This window comes from Sturnira hondurensis, unplaced genomic scaffold (genome assembly GCF_014824575.4).
Source record: "Sturnira hondurensis isolate 20B ecotype Veracruz unplaced genomic scaffold, ASM1482457v3 Scaffold0004136, whole genome shotgun sequence".
NCBI classification, from domain to species: domain Eukaryota; kingdom Metazoa; phylum Chordata; class Mammalia; order Chiroptera; family Phyllostomidae; genus Sturnira; species Sturnira hondurensis.
Window position 1 is genome coordinate 27,687,584 of NW_028076767.1, and position 17,251 is coordinate 27,704,834.

General features: G+C 52.3%; 1 protein-coding gene across 4 annotated transcripts in view; it reads left to right on the plus strand.

The window, feature by feature from the left end:
* Positions 1 to 793: 793 nt before the first annotated feature.
* Positions 794 to 17,251, plus strand: part of PKIG (cAMP-dependent protein kinase inhibitor gamma) — a 115,397-nt gene continuing 98,939 nt past the window's right edge. The window contains exons 1-5 of one of the 4 annotated variants that reach the window (XM_037044129.1): positions 794 to 886; positions 5,072 to 5,531; positions 8,111 to 8,304; positions 9,738 to 9,848; positions 11,699 to 16,025. In XM_037044129.1, coding sequence (XP_036900024.1) covers positions 5,087 to 5,531; positions 8,111 to 8,304; positions 9,738 to 9,848; positions 11,699 to 11,977 — 1,029 coding nt within the window. In that variant the 5' untranslated portion in view covers positions 794 to 886; positions 5,072 to 5,086 and the 3' untranslated portion in view covers positions 11,978 to 16,025. The other 3 variants (XM_037044126.1, XM_037044127.1, XM_037044128.1) reach the window with 3 other exon arrangements.

The window sequence follows — 17,251 nt, forward strand, 5'->3', positions numbered from 1 at the left end:
TACACCTGTAGTTCCTTTCTCCTGCTCAGGAGATAAAATTGAAAGATTCTGTAATTACCGATTTTCACGCAACCTAGCATCTTACAGAAACCGCGATCATGTTCTTGTGGCCCTCTTGGGTCAGTTCCCATCTCCCACCTCCTGTCCCTGAAGTAGGGAAGAATGTTATCTCTAGGGTACTCCTCCGGGTTATGAGTTCTCCGGGACATAATTTCTCTCTCTAGAAATGGTTTAGCGTTTTTTCACTGACTGAAAGATGGACCTAGATCTCTCTTAAAGTCGTATTTCCACGAAATATACGTCGGCGTGTCTGGGGATTGTAATGGACTGGGATTGGGGGCTAGTAAAGCCTTTTTCCAAGCCACCGCTTTCTGGAAGGGGACTTCACGAACCCCAGAGCGGAGAATACTGGAATGCTAACCCTGAAATCTAGGGTTAAAGCCCTATATTTCATTGATCGTCTGATTCCCTTTCACGCAAGTCGCCATGAATATGATGATTTAACGAGACAAAAAATGTAAAACGCGCGTGGTAGTTGCGTTCTCGGAAAACGGCAGCTTTTCTCCTTCCTTCTCCGGGCCTCAGTTTCCCCAGCTATACCATCTAAACCTGCTGGCACTCCCTGTTCCTTCCAGCCAACCCCTTCCCAGGCTCCTGTCCTACTGTGCGGCGTTTCGGCCGCCAGATGGCGACAAAACGCAGACCCTCGCGGCCACATAGTACACATGCGCACTCGGAGAGGCGCCCGTCTTTGAACGCCCAGCGTACGTCACTTCCGGCGCGAGGGGCCGGCCGGCCGGGCCGGTAGAGCGGGTGGGTTCTGAGTGTGCTGCCGGACCTGGCTCCAGCCGCCGATTGACCCGCGCTCTGCCCTGTTGCCGGGCCGGTGAGTGCCCCGAGTCTGTCCGTGTGCCCTGGGGACCGGGGAGAGGGACCCCTGAGAGGGAGGAATAACCGGAAGTGGGCGCCCCGAGGAGACCCCAGGAAATGGGGACACCTGGAGAAGGGGTGACAGCCGGAAGTGGGGGGCCTCGAAAGACTGCAGACGGGAGTAGAGTCTCTGGGGCTCCAGGAGCGATGGCATCCTGTCCTCCCCTTGTTTGGATGGCATGAGGAGGAAGGTGATGCTCACAGAATGATGGACTCCAGGTGAGAAAGATGCACGGCTCCACCCTAAGGCATGGCGTTTGCACCCCTCCCTATGCTCACCCATCGGTTCATTCACAGGCTGTGACTGAGCGCTGCTCTGTGCTTGACGCTGCCAAGACCCTGGAGATAACCGGGGAGCTCCAGCTGGAGCACAGGGGCCAGTGTGGGGCCAGACACATCCTTCTTTGCCTTCCTGGCTGTGGACCTCTGGGCACGTCGCTTAACCTCACATCATCCGCTAGTAGTTGCTGAGCACCGCGGTGTGCCAGGCACATTGTCTCCTTTCGTGGAATCTACATTCTAGTGGGCAGTGTCCTCGCTGGTACATGGAAACAGCAATAGAGCTGTCACCAAATACGTGAAGATGAAATGAGAGACAGATGTAAGGAGTTTATCATTGTGCCTGATGCATGATCAAGTGCGTGTTATCTCTTCATTATTCCACTGCGAGTTAAGCTTCATAAAGCAAAGAATTATATTGTTCGCTGTTTTATGCCCAGTGCCTATGAGCATGGTGCCTGATGCATGTGGTAGGTGATCAATAATTATTAGGTAGTGAATGGGTGGTGCAGCTGACTCTGAAGAATTTTCATGCAAATACCCATAACACTGGACTGCCATTTCTGAAAGAGATAGGTGCTGTGGAAAACTGGAGGGAATCACCCTGGGGGAATCAGGGAAGGCTTCAAAGAGGAGGTGACAGTGGAGCTGGGTGTGGAAGGTGATGAGTTGTCTGGTTGGAACATGCAAGGACAGGGAGTTCCAGGCAGAGGTATCATAAATGCATGAGGTATCCCAAGAATGGTGGGTCATTAGTTTGTTTTGACTGGAATTTAGTGCGCCTTGATTGGGGGAAAGTAGGTCAGAGGCTGGAGAAGGACTTTGAGGCTAGGACATGGACATTACGGCCTTTCTCCCTGGTGAACAGTGAATTGGGATTACAGGCATCGTTGGTAACTCCTATGGAAACAGCTCAGGGTGGATTCTTTGAATCTATGATTGTTCCATTCCTTGCTCAGCATACCTTTGCCAAGCAGATTAAACTCATTCAACAAACATTTACAGGGCTCAGACTATGTGCTTGGCACCCTGCTAGGTGCTGGGTTTAAGGTGATGAGCAAGACAGTTGGGAATGTTGCCCACAAATTGCCTACAATGCAGCCGAATGGGAGAAGCACTGTGTCAAAGGGCTCCTGTGGGGAAGGCCCCTCACCCCGCCTGAAGTTGGGAAGGCCTCCTGCTGCAAGCACAGTCATCTCCACCTGGATCATGTAGAAGCTTCTAAATGGCCTCTGCATGTCTGTACTCATCCTCGCAAAGTCCATTCGAAAGACAACAGAGTAATCCTTTTAAGATATAAATGCGGTCACGTCACTCTACTCAGAACCCCCCATGGCTCCCACCAAATTGAAAGTCAGACTTCTCATTGGCCTACAAAGCTCTGTGTCAATGGGTGCTTCTCTAAATGCATCTGCCGACACTTTTCGCCTTATTCACTGGGCTCCAGTCACACTGGCCTCCTCGCTGTTCCTCAAAAAGCCAGGCATGTTCCTGCCTCAGGCTTTGCACTTGCTCCCCCGGATACCGGCGTGGCTTGCTCCATTGTCACTTGGGCAAGGCCATCTCTGACTGCCCAATTACAGTTGCATCTCTTGTCCCCAGATACATTCAGACCCCTTCCCTGCTGTATCTTTCTCCATAGTAGTGATCTGGTAGTTGACTATATAGTTTATTTTGCATATAGTCCTTCCTTCTGCCACCAGTATCTTAAGTTCAATGAAGGAGGGACTTTTTATTCACCGCTGTCTCCCCAGTGCCTGGAAGTGGGCCTGGTACATAGTAAAGTGCTCAATATTTGTCGAGTGAATAAATCTAATTAGGACATAAGGGTGAATCAGGTGATGCATTGGAGGAAGAGCGTGTTAGTTGGAGGAAACAGGAGGTGTACAAGACAAGAAAACACCTTTGAGGAAGTGAAAGAAACTGGGTAGGGCTAGGGAGGGGTGTCAAACTCATTTTCACGGGGGGGCCCCAACAGCCTTGCAGTTGCCTTCAAAAGGCCGAATGTAATTTTAGGACGGTATCAATGTAACTACCCCTTCACAGCTAAGCAAGAGCTCAGCGCTGCCGCTGGGTAGAAACAAGGTGCCAGGCCAGATAAAACCAGGTGGAGGGCCGGATTCCGCCTGCGGGCCTCGTGTTTGCCTCCTGTGGACTAGAGGTTAGAGTGCAAGAAGTGGAGTGTGCAGACCTAAGGCTTAGGGGAAGTGACCTGGTCACAATAGCTGTCGTAGACTTGGGGCGAAGACTGACCATGTGCAGAGACCCTTGAGGTGATTCCTGCCTTCCTTGCTGAGCTCTGAGTGGGAGTTCAGTGGCAGCCCGTGGCCAGGAGCTTGGGCTTTGTAACAGGACAGCCCTGCTGCTGGTTTGTTACAGAACTATGGAAGGCAGCTGTTTCGTGTTTGTTTTTCATTCGGTAAGTATGCTGGCTCAGTCTTCTGAGAAGCAGATGTTAGGATGAGATTACACATGCAAGAAATCTTTCGGTGGCAACACCCATGGAGCATAAAGGGAGGGGGGCTGGCCCCTGGGAAGGAGGTTTGGGCAGGAAGTGTCGGGCTGCGGTGCAGGTCCATGAAGGGTTTGGCTGCCTGGCCAGGCTGGCAGGGAGCCCCCGAGGCAGAGCTGCCTGTTGGGGGAGTCGGTATGTCAGCCACCGGCTGGGAGTGATCTGTGCAAAGTGGCATCCAATGGATGGTGGATCCAGAGGGCAGAGCTGGGGCCCTCTGTCAGATGTGCTTCGCACCAGCAGGGGACCTGGTGAACTCAGTTTCACTGCCACCATGATAAGTCACATTATGTGTGGTAAAAAACAAAATAAAAAACAGTAAAACGTCTCTCCCACCTTAAATACCTGGTTCTTCAGTTCTGTTCCCTGAGAACTTTTTTTAAAATTTTAATTTACTTATCTTTAGAGGGGAAGGGAAAGAGAGAGGGAGAGAAATATCAATGTATGGTTGCCTCTCATGCAATTCCTGCTGGGAACTGGCCTGCAACCCAGGCATGTGCCCTGACTGGGAATCAAAGCACAATCCTTAGGTTTACAGGTCCGTGCTCAGTCCACTGAGCTACACCAGCCAGGGCTCCCTGGGAGCTTTTGGCAACAGTTCCTTATATCTCCTTTCAGAAATTTTAGGTGCGTTTGCAAGTGTATAAGTGTATATATTTTTTAAATGTAAACATTATTTTATGTACACTGCTCTGCAACCTGCTTTTTTTCCCTTTAACATGTCAATTTATAAAGTTCTGTCTAGTTCCTTTTCATGGCTAAATAGTATTCCATGCCTGTGGCGCTATGATTTAACTTGTCTCCAACTGGAATGGAGTTAAAGTGTTTCCAGACTTTTGGCGTTATAATCAGTTCTTGTGATGATTATTCTTCCGTGTCTATTTTGTCCACACATGTAAGTATATGTTCTGGAAATGGAATGCTGAAGCAAAGGGGATGTGGTTTTAAGTTTGGGTAGATGGTAACAAACTGCCATCTAATGAGGCTATCTAATTTATTCGCCCAACAGCAGGCACATCAGAGTTACCTTCGTTCACATTTCTTTAACTACGAGCAAGGTCGAGCACCCATCTGCCCACCGTGCGCAAGGCCACGGTGTTTGATGAGGAGCCGTGTGCACCCTGCTGCAGGTGCCTGGGCGCCGCGGGGGAGATTCTAACTTCCTTTGGTCTGGGGTCAGACCTGGGCGTGTGCTTCAGATCCAGGTCACCCCTCCCCTGAGTTGGGAGCCACTGCCCTGAGGTTCCTTGGCTTACCAAAAATGTTCTGTCCCCTGCACCAGCGGCCCTGGGGTTTGCAGTGACCAGTGCTGCGCTTTATTAACTTCCCGTGGGGCCTCTGTTTTGACAGGGATCCTGGTCGCTAATGTCCGAAGAAAGTGACTCTCTGAGAACCAGCCCTTCCGCGGCCTCACTTTCTGAAAATGAGCTGCCGCTTGCCCCCGAGCTTCCCGGCTACGTGTGCTCGCTGACAGAAGAACTGGTCACCAAGGCCAGGGAGGAGCTGCAGGAGAAGCCGGAATGGAGGCTTCGCGATGTCCAGGCCCTCCGGGACATGGTGCGGAAGGAGTACCCGAACCTGAGCACCTCCCTGGACGACGCCTTCCTGCTGCGCTTCCTCCGAGCCCGCAAGTTCGATTACGACCGGGCCCTGCAGCTCCTGATCAACTACCACAGCTGCAGGGGGAGCTGGCCCGAAGTCTTCAATAACCTGAAACCCTCGGCGGTAAAAGATGTGCTCGATTCCGGATTCCTCACCGTGCTGCCCCACACCGACCCCCGAGGCTGCCACATCCTCTGCATCCGCCCAGGTATCACCCTGGGCTGTGGCGGGCACAGGCGTACGGCCTCTGCTTGCATTGTGTCTGTCCAGCACCTCCTTTCCTTTTCCCTCTTGTCCCCTCCCTGTTTTTGGCAAGGCTCTTTTGATGGCAGCTGACAAAACCCTACTCACCCTGGCTTAAGAAAAAGGGCTGCAGTTCGTCTGAGGATACAGGAGCATCTCATATTCGCAGCCCTCCCTGGGCCCTGGAGCCCCGAACCAGACCCCAGTGCACTCCCCCTGGGGCACTGGGCCGGCCTCTCTCCCTGCCTCTGCCTCTTCGGGTCTCGAGTCTCTATGTCTCTGGGCCACACATGTCTGCTGCCCCTGGCATGTCATCACTCCTCTCTGTGGCCTGGCTTTTGCTGCCTCTGTGCACGTGCCTAGATCGGGTACCCCTCAGCTCCCAGGTTTGCCTGGGCACCGCACTAAGTCCCTTCAATGCAAATTCCAGATTTTTGTGGTTGAGACCCTGGCGGGCTGGGAAAGCTGCCCTGGTCACTGGGCATAAGCAGGGCGGCCCGGCCCCCGTCCCCGCCCTCCCTTGTGAGCAGGGGAGGCGCAGATGCCAGTGTGGGCCGGCAGCGCCCGGAAAGGTGTCATCTACCCTGTGCCTCCTCCTGGCTTTCCCTCCTTGCCTCTGCTTTGTTCAGCCCTTGAAAGGCTTCACTTCAGGTTCGCTTTTGATCTCGGCCCTTCATGATCGTAATCAGGACACCTCGCGTTGCTTTGGCACAGTAGGTTTCGGTTGGGGGCAGCTCCCTGCCCCTCACCTCCCCAGAAGCGTTTAGAAATGTGCGGGGACATTTTTTAGCTGACACCGTGCCTAGGGGACACTGGAGCTCAAGCCTTCGCACTCTTCCCTCTGATGTCTTCTGTGACATCAAATGCACGATGAACTCAGGGGTGTTTTCCTCCCGACCCCCAGCTGCACCATTTCCCCCGGGCCAGAGCCGAGACAAAATTTGAAAGTGAGATTGCAGTGTTCTTCCCTCCAAGCCAGGGAGGTGCGGACTTGCTGGTGGGCTGTCCTCTTTGCTCATGGGGTGCTCACAGGTGCCTCTGAAGGGACTTGTGATGGGGGTGGATGCCTCCGCTTCTAAGACCCATGTTGCCATTTCCATTTGTCACTTACTGAACCCTTTTTGGAGACAAAACCATTCTCTTGAGCCTGTCCTGTGACCCAGGCACAGTGTTAGCCAGCTGCTTTCTCTGCTGTTTCAGGCACTTTCCAGAATGAGAGGTGCTTATTTTTAAATTGACATAAGCCACACGCAGTGGAGATTTCAGGGCACCAGGAGACACTGAAACCCAGTCAGGGGTTCTTCTGCAGCCTCCCTGTACTCGGCTGAGAAGAGTATGATGAAACAGTCAGCTGTTACCACACTGATTTCACCTCTCGTGTGGCTCAACCCTTTGCTTGTAAGATGAATTTTTTCTTTGTACATCCGGGGCGGATCTAGACCCCTACCCACCAACCCAGCCCTTTAGGAGCAGGCAGACAGAGAAGGTTTTGTTCTCAACTGGGGATTGGCTTTGCCTTTTTGGATGCCTTTTGAGACATCTGCAATTGAAAAGGATGACAGCCGGCGATGGAGAAGCAGTTTTAATTGGCAGCAACATTAACCAGCAAGCTGGCACAATTTGGGGACAAGATTTCTTCGCTGGAACTTTGTGCATATTACACATCCCATTGGTGGCGATCACGTGGAGCTTTATCTTTCTAAAAAAGGGCCGCGCGAGTCTTGGTGGGATTTTCTTGAGAATAGTAGTTAATAGTCAAAAGTTGTCATTTTTTCATCCTTTTCCCAAAGGAAGGAAAGACTCCTCAACCCTGTGGGGAGAATTAAAGGAGCATCCGGGCTGGGAAGGAGATTTGCTCAAACTATGGTATCAGAAGGCCACCTCCCTCTCCGCTGTCCTTGGCGTGGGCTTCCTTCTTGGACCAGCTGTTGTCCTGTGGGGCCCCTGCGTCTCAGGCTCCCACCCTCACCATTCCAAGAGCAAAGAGACATCTGCTCTTTCCACAGGGCCAGGGTCCCGGAATTGAGTCCCCTTGGCTCGCTTGACCTGGCTTGGGTCACACTCTGTGGCCGGGTGGATGTAAGACCTGGCGTTGCCAAGCCCATGTCTGGAGCCAGGAGTCAGTTCAGCTGGGTCCAAACTGCATGGCTAGCCTAGGAAGAGGTGGTCCCCTGGGAAAAATCAGGGTGCGGTTATGAAGACACATCTGAAGGCAGGAGGCACAGATGTCCCTTAAGATGAGTCCTACTGGCCCATTCTACTTGTGAGGCAGGGTAGGCTCAGAATAAGGAAATAACTCACCCAGCATCTGACTTCAGGGTTCACACTCTTCATTTCCACACTCAGTTGCTTTTGCATTTCAGAATGTGCTGCTGCGCTTGCAGTTAAGAAATGTCAGCTGCTGCCGAAGGTGTCTGATTTCCCAACCTAGATAGAGCCGTGCCAGTAGCTTGCTTTTCCTTTTCAAGCATCAATTTTAGCATGGAGATAAGTCTTAGCCTGTGCAATTGTATTTATTTTTGTAACACACCAATCGTCTCTTAGACAGGTGGATACCGAGCAACTATCCAATTACTGAAAACATCCGGGCCGTGTACTTGACATTAGAAAAACTCATTCAGTCTGAAGAAACCCAAGTGAATGGAATTGTAATCCTTGCAGACTACAAAGGAGTGAGCTTATCAAAAGCATCTCACTTTGGCCCTTTTATAGCCAAAAAGGTGATCGGCATCCTTCAGGTATGGCTCTCATGGGCTGTGCGCCTGCTCTGTAGTGGTTTGGCCTTCCCCGGGGCTCTCTCCGTCTCCCCGTGGGGTGTGCACCTCTCCCTCCCACTCCTGCAGTGAGAAGAATGCAGAAGCCCTATGGGAAATGCAAAAGTCTGTTCACCATGCATTCCCATGAGGTCCTCCCATCGTTTCTGAGGTACCTTCAGTCACGCAAAATCAGCTTTCGGGCAAGAGTCCAAAAGCCAGAGAAATGCTTTCTGCTTTTTTTTTTTTAATTGAGAAGGCAGAGGAGAAATTCTTCTAGCAAATGAAACGGAGAATTTATGCTTCTGCCCAAGGTAGTGGAGCCTGTCCTGCCGCCTATGGGACTGGGGGCATGGAGCGCCGTCAGGCTGTTGGGCCAGACGCGTTCGCCCTTCAGGGTCCGTGTCTCAGAACACAAGTCACGGAGAACCATCAAGTTCTTCACGTATTTTTACTGCGTGTAACAGTTGGTAGCGCGCTTTTGTAGTCACCCTGCCCATTCAGTCCTTCAAGGAATCTTTCAAGATAGAGTCAAGGCTCATTGCTCCTTTTTGGTAGATGGGCAAACCAAGACCTAGAGGATGCAGCCTGGCCCAGGTCTGTAACAGACTGGACTCGGTTCATTCTGACTCAGCCCTCGGGGCACTGTCCCCTGTGGGGCACCAGAGCAGGAACGGTTCTCAGTGAGCTGGAGCCCCGGCTGCGCCCCAGGCTGAGTATTTTAACATCAAGGTCATGTTTGGTTGTTATCAGAAATTTGAATTCTGGCTTTGGGGCAGTACTCTGGCTTTCCTTAGCTGCTTCTCTTTGGCGCCTCCTGCTAAATCCCATGTGGATTCAAGGGTCAGTATAATGAGTTTGGGTCACTGTTTCCTAGTCCTGTAAGGTAATCTGGGAGACAGAATTCCAGGGTAAGTAAGTGAGCTTGGGAAATAAGGTCAAGCAAGTGCCTTCCTTGTGAATTTCACCGTAAACATTTGCGTGTTAAAGCTGTTGAACCTATTTGACTACATTGAGTCTCCTCCTCACACCCACCTACCATGGAGCCCTTTTCTGCGTCATACCTCGTAACTTCCCAAGACGCACATTTTGGGCACCGCTGGCCCAGCAGGGGTGGTGCCTCTAGACCCACCCACTGGGGCTCAGACCGTTCACTCTGCCACAAGGGGAGCAGCTCCCTGCTGGGTTGCCCGGCTCCCTCCTTCCCCAGCTCTGGGTCCCAAGAGGGGCTCTTTCCCCGAGGCTTGCCTTCCTGCCTCGCACAGACTCGGGTTCTCTGAGGAGGCTGTGAGAGCCAGAATTTGTTTAGGCTGGGGCCTAAACTGAGGATTTCACTTGGGGGGGGGGGGGGGGAGGCTGTAGTAACGGACACGTTGCAAATACCCTGCGTGTCCTAACGTCCCCTTTCCTCCCCGCAGGATGGTTTCCCCATTCGGATAAAAGCCGTCCATGTAGTGAATGAGCCGCGGATATTTAAAGGCATTTTTGCTATCATAAAACCGTTTCTGAAGGAGAAAATAGCAAGCAGAGTAAGTGGCGATCCTATTGATTTACGTACTTTACTTTTTTTTTTTTGCTCCCTTATTTGTGACATCGTCAGTGAAGTTATTTTAGTTTATTATTTTTTTTTCCTGGGACTGTCAACCTGGAAAGAGCAATGAACAACCCTTCCTGTGAGGGGAAGATGAAGTGAGTAAGAAGGCGGTATTTCACAGTAGCGAGAGCTGGGCCAGGGCCCTCGTCCGAACGGCTCTGTAGTCGTGCAGACTTTCTGATACCCTGGGCGGGGCGTCACCAACCAACGTTGTGTTTCACGGGGAAAAGGGTGGTCATTGGGTAGGCGGTTACCAAGACTTACGGAAATTTCTCACTACGGCTCCTTGGGTTTCAAAATGCTATTTAAGCCTTTCCATGTACCTACCTTGTTTTCTCATTGTGTAAAGTTTGAGCACTCATTCAAGGTTTATGAGATTTGTGAGTTTTTAGCTTAATTTTTAAGAAAGGATGGGTGACACTTGGAAAAACGGAAGAGCCCTTCCCTCAGCCTTTCCCAGCACTGTGACCGAAATGGAAGGGGTATTTTTCTCCTCCTTCCCTAGGCCCACAAAGATTGTGATCACTCCAAAGACTGGGTCTTGAATTTCATCATTTGCTTTTCAAAGAGGAAGAAGAGCAGAAAGATAGAGAATCTTAAGGTTGCAAGGGAGGGAACGTAAGAATCCAGGTCCCCCAACCTTTTCCCGGAAGGCTGTAATTCATTAACTCAGGGGGGAAGCCCAAAGTCTGTGCTTTGAACATCTCCTGGGTGTGTCTGCTGCATCTCCTGGGTGCGTTTGGGAACCGCTAACCCAGTGGCTTCCGTGCTGGGGTTTGAGCCCGTGCCGTTTGGGGAGATCCTATTCGGAGCCTGCTTTTCCCAAAGCAGCCTCTGGACCGGTCTTTTACATCTGTGACATGACCCTGTTTGTGGCCCACAATCTTGTTCCTTTGGTCCTTCATATGTTCATTCATTCACTCATTCATTCAAAAATATTGATCACCTACTACGTGCAAGTATGCTCTGGATGAACGAAGTAGACCGAAACCTGCACCCCCAAGGAAGCTTATGTTCTACGGAGATGGAGAGAGCAGATGGTGCACATTAGCTCGTATTAGGACCTGACAAGTACAGTGGAGAGAAAGAAGGCAGTGAAGGGGGAGAGTGAGTGTGGGAAGGTGGTAGGGGTTGTAGTCGTCAACAGGTGGTTAGAGGTGGCGTCATTGGGAAGGTGGTATTGGAGCAGAGACTTGAAAGAGGTGACCGAGTGAGCCTTATAGCCGTGCAGAGACCAGCAGCAGCCGACCCTGAGGCAGGAGCGTGCCCGCCTGCTAGAAGAGCAGCAGGGGGAGGGGGGAGGCAGAGTAGTAACCGGCTTGGGACAGGCCCTGTGGGCCTTCCTTGGGACTCCGGCGTTGAGTCTGAGAGGCGGGAGCACTGGAGCGCTGTACAGTAGAGTGGAATGATTGGACTTCCGGACTTCCGGAGGAAGGACTTGGATTGTGGCGGGAGGAGAGCGCAAGCAGGGAGACCAGGAAGAAGGCCACCGTGGGAGTCCAGGGGAGCAGCGGCGGTGGCTTGATGCCACCCTGACTCTGAGGGTGGCAGTGAGGTGCTTGGAATCTGGGTCTATTTTGAAGTGACAGCCAATAGGGCATAGGGGATAAGGAAAAGAGAATTAAGCATCCTCAGGCTTTTTGAGGAACTGAAAGGGGAGACTTGCCATCAACCGCTCCTTTATTCATTGGCCAGATACTTGCTTGACATGTACTAGGCAGGACGTTACTGAATTACCGATATTGAACCTAAGGCCATGTGCGTTTTCATTTCCTTCCCCTCCAGTTTTTCCTGCACGGGTCTGACCTGAACTCTCTCCACACAAACCTCCCAAAAAGCATTCTCCCCAAAGAGTATGGGGGCACGGCTGGCGAGCTGGATGTCACTGCCTGGAACGCAGTGCTGCTGGCTGCGGAGGAGGACTTTGTGCGAGAGTTCTGCCAGCCTGTGCCCACCTGCGACAGCATCCTGGACCAGGCCGTGCTGGCCGAGGGGCCGACCTCAGACGCACAGTGCGACGACTCCATGCGGGCCGTGAAATCACAGCTGTACTCCTGCTACTAGCGAGTCCCCTGTGAGCATCACTACCTTTGAATCCTTTCCTTTTCTTGTTGGGGAGGTGCAAGGAGAATTTTCAGTGCCATGGACTCATTCCTGCCCCTCGTAAGTATACTGTGGCTTGGAGGAAAGCCTGGATTGCTTGAATCTGGATTGCTTGTGCCCTGGATTACTTGAATCATTCCATGGAAGACCCGGAAAACGTTTCCAGTGATTCCCAAATGTTTGGAATCCCAGTTTGCAACTATTAATCGGGAAGCTGTATCTGGTTCTTACACAACTCAAAACGAGAAAAATCAGGACCAAAGTCACTTTGGTCCTACGTCCTGGGAGAAAACAACCCAATGGGCCAGTCAGCACATTCCCCTGAGACGCTTTGCTCCAGGCTGCAAGGTGGCCACACGTGAGATTCTGGGAGTTTGTGTCTTTCACGTGAGCCCTGACCCCAGACTTCTGTTGCTCATCAGGAATCTACACTTTGGCGGTCCAGGCCCGTTGCTGCCGGGGTTTGGAAAGTGCCGTATCTGAATCAGGCATGTGTTGGGACCCGAGCTGCACTTCCCAACTGCGTTCGGGAGCCAGAGGCTCCAAGCACTGTGGGATTCCTTGGTTGAATCTTGCAGTAGAAATTCATTTTCCCAAGTCCATAAAGCCTTAGCCCTGGTTCTCAGTAGCATCATGCGGGGTCCCAGAAGCATGTGATCTTACTCAACCCAAAATACTGGATGCCAGGCCTGTGTAGCTAAAAGATTTCGACCCTGAGAATTAAGCGACTCGAGCTCCATCCTCAGTGTGTGACTGTGGACAAAGGCCTCTGGGAGCCTCCATCCTCCCCTCTGTGAGAGGAGGCCGGATGAAACGACACCCGGGGCCCTCGGGGATGCTGAGGCTCTGTGCTTTAGACTGCGCTGTTCTACCTAGAAAGGTGACTTGCAAGTCACCTCAGTTGCACTGTGCATCCGAGGTCGGCCCCTCGGCCATGCAAGTGGCTGGATTGTTCTTTGGGTACACCTGGGCCTTCCTGGGAGGGATGTATCACTCACCATTTGGCCCTGCCTTTAAAGGGTCAAGTTTGTGTGTTCCTGGGACCCAGCGATACTAACTTCCTTTTCATACCGAGGGTTAAATGTGAAAAGGGTGCCTTTGTGAGGGCAGGCAGGTGAGGTGACCGGGATGTAGTTGTGGGGCTCCCCCACCCCTGAGGTTCTGAGGGTCAGTGTAAAGTGGCAGCAGGGGATGGCTAAACGACTGGGGTTCTGAAATTTTGGGCTCTGGAAATGAATTCGAGGGCAGGGTATTGCTGGCTCACTTCTGGAGCCCCTGCCCTCCCTAACCGTCTAGCGTTTCTCTCTGGTGTGGGCGGACGCACTTCAGTCTGCCCAGCCAGCCTGAAGGTTAGTTTTGCGTCTCAACACTTTAGACCCGTCCTGGGAGGAAGTTGGCCTTTGCCCAAACACCAGATTATGGGGTTCATCTTGGGGCTTTTGACCTTTTTCCTTTCCTATTCATTCCATGTAAATTATGTGAAAAACCGACAAGTACTGTGTGTTGTGTGTGTACCCTTCTCTGTGCACTTACTAGGCCTCCGGGCGAGGTGGACAGCTCGGTTAGGAAGGGAACAGTGCACTGAAATTCGAAGGCCGGTCTGTTGCGAATAAGCTATTCATCTTCATAGCACTTTTGAAAATGCTTGGAGAAATTGGTGGTGGAAATTACTTACCTCGTTAGTGCCAATTCCAGGGAGAGCTTGAGTTACCCTGGGTACTGCCCCTGGATCCCTCGGGGCCTGGCTGAGCTGCAGGTGCCAAAATGCACACCTGGGCCGCCTCGAGTTCCATCTGGTGACAGCGGCGCGACCAGCTGAGCTGAAGAGATCTAAGTAGGACACATGGGGTGACCAACGTAGGTAGAGGGTTCAGAGCCCATCTGCCTGGAGGGGCAAACTGGTTAGAGGCTTTCCTAGGTCCCAAAGAGGGGAGAGATTAAAACAATAAACAAAACAAAAAAAGCTAGACAGAAAAATGAGTTGCTTGGTCCCACCGAGCTTCCAGGGCTACAAGTCTGCATTGCAGGCCAATGCCTTTGTCTGTGTGACGTCACCTAGGTGGCCAGGCTTACTGTGTCAGAGGCCTGGAAGGATGTTCCGGCCTTTGTGGCTGGACCCAGGAGCCGCGCCTTTCCGCCTGCGGGAGGAGTCAGAGCCAGCGTGTGTCTGCCTGCCTGCTGGAGCGGCTGTGCTTTGTTTTGGCTCCAAAGAGATCCAGCGGTCTTGGCACCTCTGGGGTTGGAACCGCGCTGGGAAAGCAGCCCCCCCCGCGGCTCCCCGTTGAAGATCAAGGCAGCCTGGCTCTACCAGGCATGTCTGTAGTTTCCCCAGCAGGGGCAAGGGGGCACTCGGGGAGCCTTGCTCTGTCGTGGAGGCTCACTGAGGGCACCCCAGGGGACAGCCGGACAACTGGGAGTGTTTTCCTTTAGGGAAAAACCTTGGCCCATTCCACTGGCATCCAAATTGAACTTCTCCCAAAATTCAGCATAGGGTCGTGTAGGGAAGGGAAGCACGAATCAGCAGCAGTGAGTTCTAGCTATACCTTGCTGTGTGGCTTTGGGTGAGTCACTGAGCACCCCAGAATCATCATGTACTAAAAGGGGATCATACCCCGACTCTGAGGGCTCTGCTCTTGGCATCAGCCACCCTGTCACGATCACTGTGTCACAGGGACACTATCTTATTAGGGGCCCTCCCATCTGGGTTATTCAGAAAATGTAGGTCGGAATGAATTGGCACTTAGAACTTCCAAGTGAATCTGTAAGTTCAGGTAATATGGGGGTCCCCCCCTTTCTTCCCACATACTACCACACAGGAGAGTGTCTCTTCCTGGAACCCCACCGTACCTCCGTGGGGAAGGGCTGAACTGCACAGAAAGGAAGCACAGAAACAGCGGGAAACCAGAGCCTGGCTTCCTCTCCTTTGCTCTTCCACAAAGATGGCTTTAGCTCCCTCTCACCTTACTCTGCTTCCCAGGAGCACCCTGTCCTTGAGTTTACAAGCGCTTCAGCTTACAAGTTGCTACATTTTTTTGCCAAAAAGCAGCAGGGCAAGAAAGAGGTATTTTCCCCGCGTTCCTGTGAGACATCAAGCCTTCTGAGCCCCCCACCCCCGCCCCGGTGGGCCGTGTTTTTACCTGCTGTCTGTTCCTCAGATCTGCACATGGGATTGCTTTTTTCATTTTGGTGGGCAGTGGCTGTGGTACTGTGTGGCGTTATTATAATACCTCATCCTGAAGTTTTCGGCTTTTAAGCTTTTCCTTTAAAACCCTTCCTTCATTTTGGAAGTAGAACATTAGCTGACGTCTATGTGTGGCTGCACCGCGGCATGAGAGGTGCAGAGATGCCGAACAAACCTGGTGATGCTCAGGAGTGACGTCAGCTCTCACGCCTCTCGGGATTGGGTTCTGTTACTTTTGCAGATCCGAGGTCGATTCCTTCCTGCCACCCGGACTCGGGAATGGCTTGCTTGGGAGGGAAGGCGCAGGCAGCATCAGAGCAGATAGTCCTCCTCGGTGGAACCTGCTCTGCGGGGAAGCCCAGGGTGGTTTGTGGATGAAGGTGCCAGCACTGAGTACGCCGTTCCAGTTTGCTGCCTCTCCTTCCATCTCACCAGGCGGCGTGTTCAGTGGGGGGGTCAGGTGGCTGCCTTTGGGACTCCTGTGGACACGCCTTACCTCTTGGCATTTCAGGTGGGACCATTGCAAGTGAAGCACTTGAAACTTCTCTTGGGCCGCCAGCCTCCGGCACCACTCTGCTGGGGTGGGAGGCGGGCTAACTTTCCGGCTGGATCGGGGCACCGTTTTAGCCGCTGTTCACATTCCTCACTTTGAACCAAAAGTCAGCTTGGCTCTGAGTATGGGGACATGTGGTAGATTCATCCATGTCAGTGTTTTGTTTTGACCAAAAGTTTATTTTTCTAGTGCATTTTCTAAGTCCAAGTGGTGAAAACGTGCCATTTTAGTATGCATGACTAGGTCTGAAACAATAAAAGTCCCTGTAAGGCTGAGTGTGTGTGGACTCCCTATGTGAAAAGTAACAGTTGGGTCATGCTTCCGGGGCTTATTTATGGTTTGCATGTGCCTTCCGTAGACCCAGGGCTTGCTGCCATGGAAGGTCACGTGCATCTGAAGACACCAGTGTGTAGGAAGGAGGGTGGAGCTAGATGCACACAGTGGTGGGGACAATGTGCACACTTTTTGGTTCTCAAGGCCAAGGTGAAGTTCCCGGGCCCCCTGCACCCTCCAGTGTGAGTTCATGAGGGTCAGGTGGCGCCTGTGTTCTTCAAATAGATGATCTCCTTCAACCATCAGGCACCCTAGTGAAGCAGTGGTATTACTGCCACTGTGGGGAAAGTGAGGCACAGAATGGGGGCTGTTTGCCCGGGGACAGAGCAAGTCAGGCTGTGGACCTGGGATTCAAAGCCTGGCAGTCTGCCTGGTGTCCACCACTGCCCCCGATGGCGCTGGGCTGTGCTCCCCACTCCTGTCAGTCCACAGCTGAACACAGAGGGACCGAAGGGAGGAACCTATAGAGTGAGGAAGCATCAATCTAAAAATGGACTTTATTTTGGCTTCTTAGAAAATAAAAAGCAGGGGTTCTTCATCTCTGACACCCAAGTTGTAATGGGACATTTTATTCTAGAAGCACCTAGAAGTACCTGCCGATTCCATGGGAGGGGAAGTAGCTTACAGCTTGAGCAACGCTGGCCCTTTACCTGCTCAGCCGGTTTGTCGCCTGTCCCACTGGTTTCTGTAGAAGAGCCCGCGCTCTGCCCCGGAGGGGACGAAAGCCAGGTCCCCCAGTGGGTCTGGCCTGTGGGTTGTGGCTCAGTTGAGAGACGCTGTGCTGCAGGATGTCCGTACACTTACTGTTGGCTTCTGGTGATGCAACAGGTGAGTACACGGGAACACACCAGCCCTTCGGGTCAGCCTGCCCGGAGGAAGCCGAGGGACTGGATTGCGGCCCGTCTGTTGCTCACATGCGGGTCAGTGGGCGCCCAGCTCCCGCCCTCACCCTCCGGCGGTGTTCTGGGGACACAAATGAGGCACTGGACAAGCAGCCACTGGAGTCACCGACCGGGTTGTGCGTCAGCACTTCTTGTAACACCTTAGTTTTCCCCAACGCCCTCTCTCACATTACTGGTTGGCATCCGTGTTAACAAATGGCGGCAAATGTTTCATGTTGCATCTAAAGCTGGTGAGTAATCAAATCATTTAAGGTGCCACTTTTCTG